Here is a 14,942-nt window from a genome sequence, read left to right on the forward strand (position 1 = left end):
CGATTTTTCACAGACTTGTTTTTCCAAATAAGGAGTCACACTTAGGGTTTCTTTATAACAATAAAACAAAAATAAGTGATAACTCCAAATCTTTTCTAAAAATCATATTTTCAATAAATAAAAAGCGAGTCTTGCCATCGAGTGGGGATGTATCGAGTGAAATGTGGGGTCCATAGATACAAATATAAGTATTTTTTATTTAAAATATTGATTATTTTATTTATAAATTTATATAGATATTATATCAAAGACAGAAAAATTAAAATTAATTAATTTATAGTAATTTTATTTTAATTAATTTATAATATTTATATATAAAATTATATTAATTTATATACATATAATATTTATATGCATATATAAAATATGTAGCCTTATGGATTAAAATATAGGCAGCATGGTCGCACGGGCATCCTTGCATTTCATGGGTTCAATTCGCATTAGTCTACAATCCCACGTCGAAGGCTGCCGACATGTTGAGTGTCGGTGTCTGCCAATAAGTCGCGACACTTTCATCGTTGGGCCAAACATTATCCTCTGTTTTCCCCCCTTTTTTATAATCCTTTAGAAACTCAAAACACAAATCACTTGCAGCTTGCAAGTGGCACCAAGCTTTTCACCTACTAGTTGTTTCTTGCCTATCGTAGCTGCTCTTTGCAGTGGCTTGTCAATTATCAATGTCACCCACAATCTCCGAAATCAAATCACTCAACGTAGCGATCATCGGCGCCGACGCCACCGGTTTAGTTTCTGCCAGGGAGCTTCGCCGAGAAGGGCACCAGGTCGTGGTGTTTGAGCGGCAAGCCCAATTGGGTGGCACATGGGTATACAACCCCAGCGTGGAGGCAGACCCACTTAGGTCAGACCCATCTCGAGCCATAGTTCACTCCAGCCTCTACGTCTCCCTCCGCACCAATCTCCCCAGAGAAGCCATGGGGTTTCGAGCCTACCCTTTCGTATCCACTGATCAACCCCATAGGGGCTCCAGAAGGTTCCCAAGTCATCAAGAGGTCTTGCTTTGTCTCAATGATTATGCCACTGAGTTTGGACTCACCGAGTTAGTCCGCTTCGAGACAGAAGTGGTTTATGCTGGGTTGGTTGAGGACGGGAAGTGGAAGGTGAGGTCTAGACGGGAAAATGACGTGGCAGTTGATGTGGATGAGATTTTTTATGCTTTGGTTGTTTGCAATGGCCATTACACCGAGCCCCGTACCGCAGAAATTCCAGGTAATTCCTATGACACATCATTTTTTTTTTCCGCAGTGAATGTGAATTAGGTGTCCAACTACATAATTTTTAAAATAACGCATGGTTGTAAAGAAATTAAACTATGTTAGTGAAAATCACCTAGTCTCACTATCTTTTCTCATTGCTATGTATATCCTTTTCAGGAATTGATGCATGGCCAGGGAAGCAAATGCATAGCCACAATTATCGTATCCCTGAGCCCTATCGAGATCTTGTACGTTTCAGGTTTTTTTTCTTTTCTCCTTATGTTTCTATTTCCTATATTGCAATCGAAAGTATCATTTTGATTTGATATCGCTGGTTTGGGAATTCTTGTATGTATCGTGTTTCAACTCTCACAATGTATTTTCCTATGCCATCATCTCCTTCTGAACTTCTATATTTGATTTGATGGCCCATGGAAATTGAATTGCATCATTTAGTCCTGTTTGTAGTTTACTTGCAAATCATTCACAATGAATGGGACCTTTACAGGGACGAGGCCATAAGCCTAAACTGAACTTACATCACCAATTCTGGTCATGTCTGATTTTCTTTCTTTAAAAACATGATATACATTATGAACCCAAATCCTAGGGACTTAAGCTTTAGAAAAGTTGGTAGTTTAACAGAGTTTAGCAGGGAGAGGTCATGTGTTTGAGCCTTTCCCAATTTTCAGTTGTTTGTCTACTAGGGAAGGTGTTGATACAACCCAAATCCTATAAGCTTAAGCTTTTAAGAATGGGGAGAGTGTTAAAGAACATGATATACATTTTGAACCTAAATTTTATAAGATTAAGCTTCTAAGAAAATTGATAGTTTAACATCTTGAACATTCCCTTTACTTGAAAGTTATAGCAAGACCATTCAATTTTCATGCAATACTCCTTACTGAATAATTATGTTCTTAGGTGATTCATCATTTTTCATGTGTCTAGCTAGGAATTGGTATTGCACCCATGGAAGTGTAAGAAAGGGCGGCATATTGAAGAGAACGGAGAAATTAATATAAATGACAATGACCCATTTGTTACAAATACTTTTACAATTTCTATTTTTTGTTCCTTTTTTTAATTTTATTTTTTGGGTTTTAAATGGTTAGTTTTACCTAGTTATTTCATGCAATGAACAAGTTGTAATTTTAATAGGGAGTGGTCCAAGTGCTCTGGATATCTCTATAGACATTGCTTAGGTTGCTAAAGAAGTTCATGTTGCATCTAGATCAGACGAGGCTGAAGTCTTGAGAAAGCAGTTTGGCTATCATCATATTCAGCTTCATCCTATGGTAAAAGTACTCATCCCTGGTATATGGCTATGTAGAAGATTGGTTTAGAATATAAAGTACTAATATTAATTAACTAGAACTATGCAGATAGAAAGCGTCCAGAAAGATGGTACCGTGATATTTTATGATGGGAGTATGGTTCTTGCTGATGTCATTCTACACTGCACGGGGTATGCTCCAATTTGTTTAATTTCCATTCTATGGAGTTGTCACTAAACCGTGAGATAAGAATTTACTGGAATGAAGAGCACCTGTAGACCCCCATTTGGGGCTCACTTTCTTGCAGCCTATGTTTTCCAAGTGTCACAAGCTCGTAAGGCCACTTGTCGACTTGTGGATGGCTGTTGGGAATCAGAGTAGTGGAATTGAGGAGCAATGAAAAATGGACACCTGTTATGGAATCTTGGAGGCCATTAGTGTAAGCTGGAGAGGAGGATAGCAAAGGGGAAGAACCAGAGAACATTGGTTTTAAAAGGGATTCTAGATATTTGTTGCTGAAGAGAAGCATTTTCAGGTACCTTCATTGTGGTTTCCCTATTAGCTTCTATTGGTATACTTTTCTATTCTGTTTCTGCTGATTTTTGGATGATGTTTGTTGGTTGGGGGTGAGCATACTCATATTTTGCTAATGGTTTTATTGTGGATTGGTTTGCTTCTATTTTGTTTTCCTCGTGAGATATTTTTGTAACCATATTCTGTCTTTTGTTTGGCACCCATTAGATTTCATCCACCCTCATATGAGCTCATTGATCGTTATATGGAATGAGGCTTGTATGGGTTTCTTTTACTCCTACACTTTGTGCTATGTTTCTCTTTTCCATCTTCTCCTGTTTCGGGTATCTGGTCATGGAGTGCATCATTACTCCTATTTCCGTCCGTGGGAGCAAAGAGTTACAGAGGATATATATTCAGTGTATTGGGGTCCTAGCTGTGTTGGAAGGAAGGAGTGTGGTTTTGGGTTCTCACACTGGCTCTGGCAAGACTCTCGCTTACATGTTGCCTCTGGTTCAGCTACTAAGACGGGATGAGGCACTCTCTGGTGTGCTAATGAAGCCAGGGCATCCTCGAGCTGTTGTGCTATGCCCACAAGGGAGCTATCTGAGCAGGTGTTTCGTGTGGCAAAATCTATCAGTCATCATGCACGGTTCAGGTCCACTATGGTAAGTGGTGGTGGTCGTCTAAGACCCCAGGAGGACTCATTGAATATACCAATTGATATGGTTGTTGGAACCCTGGCAGGGTTCTTCAACATATTGAGGAGGGGAATATGGTTTATGGTGAAATTAAATACTTGGTGTTGGACGAGGTAGACACGATGTTTGACCGTGGATTTGGTCCCGACATTCGCAAGTTTCTTGCTCCATTAAAAAATCGTGCATCAAAATCTAATGATCAAGGATTTCAAACTGTTTTGGTCACTGCGACAATGACAAAGGCAGTGCAAAAGCTGATTGATGAGGAATTTCAGGGAATAGTACATTTGCGCACTTCAACACTGCATAAGAAGATTGCATCTGCTCGCCATGAATTTATCAAACTTTCGGGTTCTGAAAACAAGCTGGAGGCATTATTACAGGTTCTTGAGCCAAGTTTGGCAAAAGGAAACAAGGTAATGGTGTTTTGTAACACATTGAATTCTAGTCGTGTTGTGGATCACTTTTTTTGGAGAAAACCAAATTTTCACTGTCAATTACCATGGTGAGGTGCCAGCAGAACAAAGGGATCACATAGGGAGTGAAAGGGAGACGCTTAATTGAGTGTGGGTGATAAGGCTTGGAGAAGTAGAAGAAGTATCCAAGAGATTATAGGTTTTATGGACTGGAACTTGAAGACACCTTCTTGGGATTTGACTGAATTGGAGACAGAAGCCATTCCCAACATAGATGTGGTTGGTGGGACAAGCAGCCCTGGAGTACATAAGACTAGAGGGGATTTTTCCATTGATTTGAAGCTTGGTCAAGTCAGTAATCCCAACAGTGACTTTGCTAATAAGTTGAAGGAGCAAAAATTTTCGAGTATTGCCTCTCCATTGCCTTCACGATCATCAAAGAGGGCAAGAGCCACTAACAATGGAATCCAGACTGTTTCTTGCCTTCTTGATAGGTGCAATTCAGACCTTAGTAATTGCAAAGAGTGCCATAGGAGGCATAAGGTCTGTGAGCTCCATTCTAAGACCGCCCAAGTCACAATTGGTGGCCACACATAGAGGTTCTGCCAGCAGTGCAGCAGGTTTCATTCACTTGAGGAATTTGATGAGGGAAAGAGAAGCTGCTGGCAAACGTGAATACGTCAGGAAATTGTCCCACTATTCCTCACGCTTTGTTCTCGTCTTCATCAATGCTTCCTTGCCTAGATTATTCCAGCTATTCAAGTGCACGCTCATATCTTCCGAAAGGGCCTGGAACAGTGTTGTTTTGTTCTCGCCAAGTTCCTCCACACGCTCACCAAACTTGATGTCCTAATAGACCTCTTGAATTTTATGTATATTAATATTTCGTCAACAACCGCACCTACTGCACTGCTGGACGTGTTGATGGCTACTGACCAATTTGAGGCTGCTACCAGTCTGTGAGTGAATTGTTAATTCCGTTTCACATACAAGAGTGGAATATCTCATGACTGAATAATCTGGTCAAAGAAATTAACCATGTTCCAGTCCAATGTCATGTCTCAAATAATATTACGTACATGTTGAAGAAGTTACTCTCTCAATTCCAGCGACTTCTCGTGAATTAGATTGCCTTTCCAACTATCTTGAGCCGAATTTTCCGCATGATACTAGAATTCCTGGAAGCTGTAGAACAAGAGAAATATGGAGCCTTAAGCAATGAGGACCACCTTGAGGACGTCACAGTATCATTGGTTGGGCGAATAATGAGCAGACGATCATTCTCTTCAAAGCTATTTGTGGACCCCGTATTTCGGCTCAATGCGTTTCCCACTCGATGGCGAGCTCGCTTTTTATTTGAAAAATTAATTTTTATTGATTATTTGAAAATGACTTGGAGTCGCCACTTATTTTTGTTTTATTTTTAAAAGGGTAAACAAAATAAGAAAGAAAAACCCTAAGTGTGACTCCTTATTTGGAAAAGGCAGTCTGTGAAAAACCGAATCGGGTTCGGGGGTCAGGTTACTTATCGGGAAGGTACGGTAAAGACCGTAGCACCCCTCTAAGTCCCTAGAGTCGGGTCTCTACTAAGAAGATGAAGCTGACATGGCAACCAATGAAAAAAAAACCAATGAATACTCAAATCGATCATGCACGTATGAGAGTCAGAAAATACATATGAATTAACCAGAGTGAGAATGAGCGCGTACCTGGGCAACGAACCTTCATGCGCTATCAAGAAAAAAGGGTTAGCACATAATTAAATAATCAACTCAAGCATGTCATAGAGCAGAATGAATCAATCAAGTGTGATGATCAAATCAATCAATCAAAAATCACTTATGTAGGGCCCCCACCAAAAACCCGTTTATTTTGCATGAATTAATTCCATAAATTCCATTATTTGGAATTACGGAATTTAATTCTTGCTTATTTTTAAAACATTTTAAAATCATGAAAAAAATTCGAAAATGGCTCGCCAAAAAGAAAATGGTGGCCAAATTTTATTGAAAAGCAGATTTTTGGGGTTTGAAAACCCTAAAGATGAAAATTTTAAGAAATAAAATTATTTGAAGAATGTGGGAAGTGGAAAAAAATATTTTAAAATTCGAACTTGGAGGGTTCTTTTAAGATCAAAGATGGTGAAAAATGATAAAATAAATAAATAAATAAATAAATGAATATATAAAATAACATGAAATAAAATAAAAATAGAAATAAAAATAATTAAATAAATAAATAAAACAAAATAAATAAATAAAAGAAAAATAGGACGTGTGGCTTAAAGGTGGCCATGTAGACTTGATGGTGAAGCCCCTATACCAGATGGTTGCAGCAAATCCGCCATAGATGGATATCATGTCCATTAGTTGACGGCACGACTTGTGAATCCTTCTCATTGTATTCCAAGTGCCTTCCATTGGTCTTCTACATTCTTCCCAACAGATTTATCTTGATTCATTGCTATGGCAGGAAGAAATGCCTGTTGTAACTGTGATTCCAGCGATGATAGAGCAGTAGATCGAAGACGCTCTTGAGGGAGAGTACCTTCTTGAGAACCATAGAATCTGGTTCTATCCTTCATAACAGCGGGATCTTGGCCATCGACAGGACCCATATAGTAGAGCCCAAGCTCTTCAAAAGAAAAGTGTTGATCCAGAACCATCGATCATCCCACTAAGCAGATTCATCAACTTCTGCAGCCAATTCTCTAACTGCAGACATAGTTATCTCTCTACCTTTCCTCTCTTCACCAGTGCCTAATGATCTATCCATTCTTGCTTTTTTCGGAGGCTTACAAAGTCAGCATCATCACTAGCACTTTCATTATAATAAACATGCTGCTTTTTTCGCGAAGATCCCCTTTGTTGATGTCCTATATTAAATTCAGAATTTTCTCTAGAAGGAACGACACATTTTCTTGAGCAATGGCAGCTTCTCTTTACCTCACCAAAACTTCCCTAAGGAATGGAACTTGCCTCATTACTAGTAGACGTTTTGTCTTCGACTGCCAACGATGACGCCTAGGAATTCAGAATGACGCTCTCATACCCAGTGGAAGCTTCAAAAACTTCTTGATGGTCTCTTGAACAATATCTTTACTAAAACACCTATGGCCGGGAATATACACTTTGGATGAAAGAATATCGATTTGGTATTGCTCACAGCCACGACCCTGATCTGGTGGAGCTCACGTCTGTGCGTTTACACTACCCGTTGAACTAGATATAGCACTGACCAGAGAGCCATGGCTTCTCGCGAGGATAGGGGGATTGTGGGTCGACGTTTGCGGTACTATGGTGTGAAGACTGAAGAATGGTGTGGTTACTCTTCTGTCATGGCCATCGTGAGTGCTCAGAGGAGCAATGATGGTAGAAATTCTGGCCAGTGGTATCCCTTTCACTTACCGATACAAAACCCTACTTGAACCCAAGTCTTTCAGGTTTCTTGCCTCCCTCAAATAAGTACAGGTGACTACTGTTTAGAACAGTATAACCAAAGTCCAGAGCTTCAGAATATTTCACAAATGCTGGTGGAAGTGGCTGTCAAGGCTAGTAGATGGGGTCAGAAGCGTTCCCTGTTGCTTTTCTCTGGGCATCATTGAAATAAGCTGGCACAGTGATCACTGCTTTTGAGACTGTCTTCCCAAGATAAGACCCCGCAATTTCTCTCGTCTTTGTAAGAATAAAGGCACCAGTTTGACTTGGAGAATATTGATGTCCATTAGCTTTAAACCATGTCTCTCATCTTTTGCATAATAGCACCCGCTTTCTCTAATGATTTCTTCGGGGAATAACAGTTGGTGGCTGGTAGTTAATATTGAAGGATGATAAAGGAGTGAGAAATGGATATTATCGAATGGGATGTACGGGTGGATGGGTATAGATGAAATGGAATGTGGATGTATGCAAGTGGTGGGTCTAGGAATGTGGTGATGGAGGGATAAAGCAAACGGGTGTGAAATATAGACCTGCAGATGGGAAAGAAGGAAGGTGTCAAGAGAGCGGGTATAGGGTATGATTAGAGAGAGACTTGAGTATAAAAAAAAAAGAATGATAGTTGATCTGATGAGGATTTAAAGCTAAATGAAAAAGGGGATGCATGACCATGGAGGTAAATATGATGTATGAGAGTGGGCATAGAGGGTATTGAACATATTTGTGGGTGCGGATGACTAGCAAGGCGGTGAGAGGAAAGTAGCCATGCAGGTGGCAGTTATGCATGTGGGCCCCTGATTGAGAAAGAAAATGCATCATTGTATTTCATGCCTTCTATCCATATTCCACCCTCTTCCATACGATTCTGCGAAAGCACACCCCACAGAGCACAAGATAAACTTCCATGGCAAAAGAAAACCATTTATTATTCAAAATCAACCCAGGCAATCTATTCTAAGATTGGCAATGCATTTCGAATGGTAAGGGCATGACGCACAGTGCTCTCGGTTGGACGGAGTGCGTTTGCTTCTGCCAGCATTTCTGAAGCTCGTCTTCAAATTCGGATCAATCCCATATTTAAGTAACGATAGAGATTTTGTGGGGAAGAATGCGCCCTGCAGCCAGGGAGTGCACTAAAACCCGCTGTACGTGCATATAGGAAAAAAACCCAAAGTGTCCTCACTGCGACTCCTTGGAATTCTTTTCTCTGACGACATACTATTCTTTTGCAATACTGCTGAAACGCTCTCTTTTCTTTCCTTTTGGACCACAAACTAGTAGCAGGAAAATAGAAGAAACCACTAGCATGGCTCCACTCATTCTTACCAAACTCAGAATCGAATGACCCACTGAGCACATCGTAACGTAAGAGTAGCAGCATAGACAATGATCATAGTGACCAGAGAGGATCAAGCAAATAAAAAAACAAATAAAATAAAAGAAAAACATGGATCACGCAATAGTACCGAGCCTCATTTCAGGTGATGCCTATGATCTCGCGACAGGTGGGGTTCACAAAGATGATAAACACGAATCTCAAATGTCAAGTTCAAAGAAAACAAACTTATGCATCATGTACAGAGATAAGTGAAGAAAACCCAGAGAAAACAAATTATATACACTTAGGAGAACATATTTAACCATGACGAATGTAAAAACTAAGAATCTGACTCAAACCATGCAAAACGAGAGGATAATCAGCGATAACAGCATACCTGGAGAGCTCTCCTTAAGCCTAGAATTACTCCTCCTCTCTTCGGCTTTGTAACCACTCCCCAAAAAGAAGGTCCCTCCTCCCTCGTTCTGGCTTGGGTCAATATTCAGCTCAGAATCCCTTTCAAAAGGCTCCTCAAGCAATCTCCCATCCTCTAATTCTCCCTCTCTGCAACTAATAGAATACCTCCCTCCTGCTCCTGGGTCCTCTCCTTCTCGTTCTTTCCCAAAAAACCAAACAAAAGCCCCCCTCCTAAAGATTTCTGCTACCTTCCTCTTCTAGCCCCCATCTCCACCGGATTTGCTCCTCCTAAAATATCACCCAACAGCAGCCCAGACCACCTGCACCTCTCCGCAGCTGGAAAAAAGTATCCTCTCCCTCTCTCATACGCTCCTGCTAACGACATGCAGGACCACCTTCTAGAATACTCCTCCACGTGTCATCCTCGTATTCGTCTCCCAAAAAGCAAGGCTGATTCACCTATAGCCACTGAGAATGTGACACGTGGCTCGCTGGGGTAGTGACACATGGCTAAAAGATTTGCAGAAAAGTGAGGAAAATGAGGTCCCCAAAATGGGGGTCTACAAATATGCCCCTCTTCGGTAGAGCTCACGAGTGTAAGGAACATGAACAATGGAGTGAAAAGAAAGTGTGAATAGTGAGTGGAATGAAGTGAACTCTACCGAAGAATCAAAGAGACCCCTATAGGGACACTGGTGAAACGCAAAGTCACTCAGGCTAATAGACTAACACACAAAGGCTCTGATCCTAAAAGAAAAACAATATCCCAAAGCGCCTTTGAAGCCACACTAAGGATCCAGGCTCCCTCTAAAATGTCTCCAAAAGTGACTCGAAGAACCAATGCTAAAGCTGAGTAACGGTCGAACCACCCTGGAGTACGAACAAGAATGTGTCTAAAGGAGACTGCCCTATGTGGACTACGAGATGACTAGGCGATAAGCACCGGGTAACGAGGTGAGGAGAGTAAGAATAAGTGCAAATCCATGAAGGTGAGATGTGCAATGCCAGAGAGTATGAATGCTAGGAGCTGTGACTCTGAATGATGGGACTGACCTTAAACACTAAACTGAGAAAAACAACGGCTCTGGAAGCCAAACCAAAAGCTAACTCTGAACGCTAAACTAGAAGAATAATGGCTCTGGAAGCCAAACCAAAAAAAATAACTCTAAAACTAAACTAGAAGATAACATAATTGGAAGCCCAAACAAAAAGTAGACGACAATAGGGGGATGCCTTAAACAAGCTGACAGTAGGGGGATGCCCTAAACAAAATGGCAATAATGGCTCTGGAAGCCGAATCAAAGAGCTAACTCTAAACACTGAACTGGAAGAATAATGGCTCTGGAAGCCAAACCAAAAACTATCTCTAAGCGCTGAACTAGAAAAGTGACAGCTCTGGAAGTCAAACAAAAAAAAAAACTAACCCTAAAAGCTAAACTAGAAAACAAAAGCTCTGCAAACCAAACCAAAAAAACTAACTCTAAACGCTAAACTGAGGAAACAACAGCTCTGGAAGCCAAACCAAAAAGCTAACTCTAAACGCTAAACTGAGAAGGTAACAGCTCTGGAAGCCAAATCAAAAATCTAACTCTAAAAGCTAAACTAGAAAATAACAACTCTGGAAGTCAAACAAAAAAAACTAACCCTAAAAGCTAAACTAGAAAACAACAACTCTGCAAGCCAAACCAAAAAGCTAACTCTAAACGATAAACTGAGAAGGTAACAGCTCTGGAAGCCAAATAAAAAATCTAACTCTACAAGCTAAACTAGAAAGTAATTGCTCTGGAAGCCTGAACAAGATGACAGTAACGGCTCTGGAAGCCTAAACAAGATGACGGTAATGGCTCTGGAAGCCTAAACAAAATGACGGTAATGGCTCTGGAAGCCTAAACAAGATGACGGTAATGGCTCTGGAAGCCTAAACAAGATGACGGTAGGGAGATGCCCTAAGTGATAACTCATAAAGATCAAGAAATAGACTGAGAAGTGAGAAAGACCGCAAAAAATCTGATGAACTCAAGGAATGGGGTATGCCCCAGTGTGGCATGCTGCTGCAAATCTCAATCCGCTAGGAACGGCTGAACGGGACTCTGCGAGTCTCGAACGACGCTTTACTGAGAACTCATATCGCTGAAGAGCCCAGGAATAATGGTCAGTGAGGCGAATACAATATGTCTCGGCCGAGTGATGGAGATTGTAACTGATATGTGAGAGAACGATCGCCTCCATGGCTAAATAAGGGAAATATGCCCCGGTATGGCATCAGATGTACCCGATCTGCCCTGATGACCCGAGAATAACACCATGGGGATATGCAAAAGACCTGATATGTACCGCACTGAAATGATGACGTGGGAATCCAGGCACTCAACATAACTTCGTCCCAGAACCACGACTATATCAGAGAGTAAGAATCTGGCTGAATGACTCAAGAGAAGCTCCTCAGATCAGGACAAAATGAAATCAATCATCAACCTGGCGTGTATTTCATAACCGTGGATGATCATGTAAACTAGTGGGGATTTATAAATCTCGACCAAGATGGGGAATATGCCCCAGTGTGGCATAAAAAATGTAACATGTCGAAAAATCAGATGTGCTTGAATCATCCGTCATCGAATGTGTGACCCAAGTCAACCATGTCTACAACTGAATCAAACCCACAAATCAAAGGAGCGTCCCTCGGAAGGAAGCATGAAGACATCCAAGCGTCTAAAAGCGCGGGCCTGGCAAAATGGCTCTCGATAGGCTCCACTAAGGAATCGTCATGAGGATAGCAAATAGATCATCATCTCGGCATACATCTCGCAAATAAAGATAAGCACGCAACTCCCTCATGATCTGTAAATCTCATCCGAACGGAGATATGCCCCTGTATGGCATCGAAATGTATGATAGGTCAGAGATCAGATAGCATGGAATCATCTATCCTCGAACATGTGACCTCTACGAAGATCCATAAAGATCCTCCGAAACGGAATATGCCCCAGTATGGCATCTGACGTGCGACAAATCAGGAAAAACAGGTGACATCGAATCATCCATCATCAAACACGTGATCCTGGTAATCCAAACACGGTCGAAACAGATCTAAACATCCGAGAAATGTCTCCCAGAAGAAGATGCATGGCAAATATCTACATGTCAACCGAATCTCAAACACCTGTCCATATAGAAGCTGTAGAAGATGATATCCGATCCCATGGCCTCAGGGTAGTCTTAAGACACGGGACGTAATGTAGGCTGGGGTGATAGGGTGATAGAAACAAAGGGAAACTAAGCTCAAATACCCGATGATCAAAACCCATGCCCTCATGTATGAAATGCAACAAGTATAGTGAATCCCGTGAGCCATGGACCCAATGGTGCCTAATGTGAACATAGTGTCGATGAGGAGACAAATGAAACAGAACAAACTGGTAATGAGATATATAATGGTGATGTGAAGAGAATATCAAACCCGAGAATGGGTCACTGTAAGAGAAAGCTAAAATGTGGAATGAAAACGATGAATCAAGAGTGAAAACAAGGGTGATGATGATGAAGCACTGAACATGAGAATGAGTGCTAATCCGCTCAAATCAAATATGCAGAGAAGTCATGTCAATAACGAGTGCAATGATGGAATGGCCGATGACCCAGAGCTCCTAAGAGAAAGTCACTCATCTCACTCTCAAAACATATGACAAAAATGAATACAAAGAATGAAGGGTCTCAGAAAGCTCACATACGAACTCTCATCAACAAACATAATCAATCAGATGACCCTTGAACATCAACATACACAATGATAGAAAATAATACACATAGGCGTTTTTTTTTTTTTTTTTTTTTATACGTATACAATGCTCTGAACGCAAACCAAGAAATCCCAAAGATGACGTCAAAAAATGATAAACATACTCTCAAATGCAATGTAACATGAACTCTTTGATGATGTGACCTTCTCAAACTAAGGATCCCTAGACCAACGTCTGTATGATAGATGGTGGAAATGACATGACTACCCTCCATGTAGTGAACCGAGGAGGATCACCACTCGGGGTGGAAGAAAATGATGCAAATGAGTAGTAGATAGGATAAACAAAATGAGACGAATAACACAACCAATGAGGTGAGATGAAAATGAAGTGATGCGATCATATAGAGAATATAATGAGGAGAATGCGCCCCTAGGTCCAAGGCTATGAAACTCCTAAACAATGATGCATGCATACACTAAAGGGCCCCTAACCCGGTGAGAAAGTGTGAGCAAGGCAACAAGAAAGAAAGGTTATAATGCATGTGCGAGGCTCAATGGGCTAGCAATAGTCTATATATATCAGAAAGGGGATAAAGGGATATAGCTAATCGAAATGATGGCCACCCATCCTATGACCATGGACTCAAACATAGTACCTCTTTAGCTGATCCACATTGGGGCTCTAAGAACTGGTTTCCATCTAAATCCATCAGCCATGCAGCGCCCTCTGGAGTCAATTTTGATGAAATAAGGCCCGCTCCAACTGGGTCTGAACTTCCCTCTCGGATCTCTGATCAATCCTCTGATGACTCTCAAGACCAAGTCACCTACATGCAGTGGTCTGGGCTTGACCCGCTTTTTGAAAGCGCGGGCCATCTTCCTCTGATATGCACGAACATGGTCTGCTGCCCTCAATCTCCTATCATCTAGGAGATTGAGCTAATCAAATCGAGCATGAGCCCAATCCGTCTCGGGAATCTGCTGCTCTAGTGCTACTCTCAATGATCTCATTTCAATCTCAACGGGTAGCACTGCCTCCATGCCATATACCAAAGAGTAGGGTGTGGCTCCTGTAGAGGTGCGAAAGAAGTCCGATATGCCCACAACGCGAACAGGAGCTTCTCTGACCAATCCCGAGAAGTCTCAACCATCTTCCGCAATATCCTCTTGATATTCTTATTCGCGGCCTCTACTGCCTCATTCGTTTGCGGCCTGTACGCAGACGATCTATGATGCCGAATGCCGTATCTCTGTACTAAGGTGTCAACCTCTGCTCTGAAATGTACTCCTCTATCTGAAATCAACTCATGAGGGACTCCATAGCGACAGATGATGTGTGATCTGATGAAACTAGCGACTCCAGCTGATGTCAATCTCGCATATGAGGCGGCCTCCACCCACTTGGTGAAGTAATCGATGGCGACCAGGATGAACTCATGACCACTGGAAGATTTCAGCGAAATCTTCCCGATGATGTCAATACCCCACACGGAAAATGGCCATGGCGAAGTAAGTGCATGCAACTCGGAGGACGGCACGTGAATGAGATCTCCGTGTATCTGACACTCGGGACATCTCTGGACAAACTGACAACAATCCGTCTCCATAGTCAACCAGAAATAGCCAGTCCTCATGATCTTACGGGCCAACATATGCCCTCCCATATGTGGTCCGCAGACTCCCGCATGAACCTCTCACATCACTCTATCAGCAGAAGCCCGGTCCAAACATAATAGCAGCATCCCATCAGGTGATCGTCTATATAGCGTCTCGCCACAAATCACGAATTTGGGCGGCTAACTGTCTCAATGCTCTCCTATCCTTGGCCGTGGCGGCCTCAGGATATACGCCGAGTCTCAAAAAGTGATATATGTCATGGTACCAAGGCAAACCATCATCTATCTCCA

General features: G+C 41.7%; 2 protein-coding genes and 1 pseudogene across 2 annotated transcripts; all 3 read left to right on the plus strand.

The window, feature by feature from the left end:
- Window positions 1-677: 677 nt before the first annotated feature.
- On the plus strand, window positions 678-2,728 carry LOC117930584 (annotated as a pseudogene).
- A 630-nt stretch (window positions 2,729-3,358) lies between these two features.
- On the plus strand, window positions 3,359-4,269 carry LOC117930593 (DEAD-box ATP-dependent RNA helicase 39-like). Its single transcript, XM_034851229.1, is given in 4 exon segments — window positions 3,359-3,596; window positions 3,599-3,739; window positions 3,742-4,169; window positions 4,171-4,269. Coding segments are annotated over 4 exon segments (906 nt in total).
- Window positions 4,270-4,325: 56 nt separating this feature from the next.
- LOC117930597 (squamosa promoter-binding-like protein 13A) lies at window positions 4,326-4,718 on the plus strand. Its single transcript, XM_034851234.1, has one exon. It carries the CDS (start codon window positions 4,326-4,328, stop codon window positions 4,716-4,718), a length of 393 nt encoding a protein of 130 aa, XP_034707125.1.
- The last annotated feature ends 10,224 nt before the right edge of the window (window positions 4,719-14,942 follow it).

The sequence above is a fragment of the Vitis riparia genome, chromosome 2 (assembly GCF_004353265.1).
Source record: "Vitis riparia cultivar Riparia Gloire de Montpellier isolate 1030 chromosome 2, EGFV_Vit.rip_1.0, whole genome shotgun sequence".
In the NCBI taxonomy this organism is placed as follows: domain Eukaryota; kingdom Viridiplantae; phylum Streptophyta; class Magnoliopsida; order Vitales; family Vitaceae; genus Vitis; species Vitis riparia.

Coding starts and splice junctions, on each gene's coding strand:
- LOC117930597 (XM_034851234.1), top strand. CDS start 4,326: ATGGACTGGAACTTGAAGACACCTTCTTGGGATTTGACTGAATTGGAG.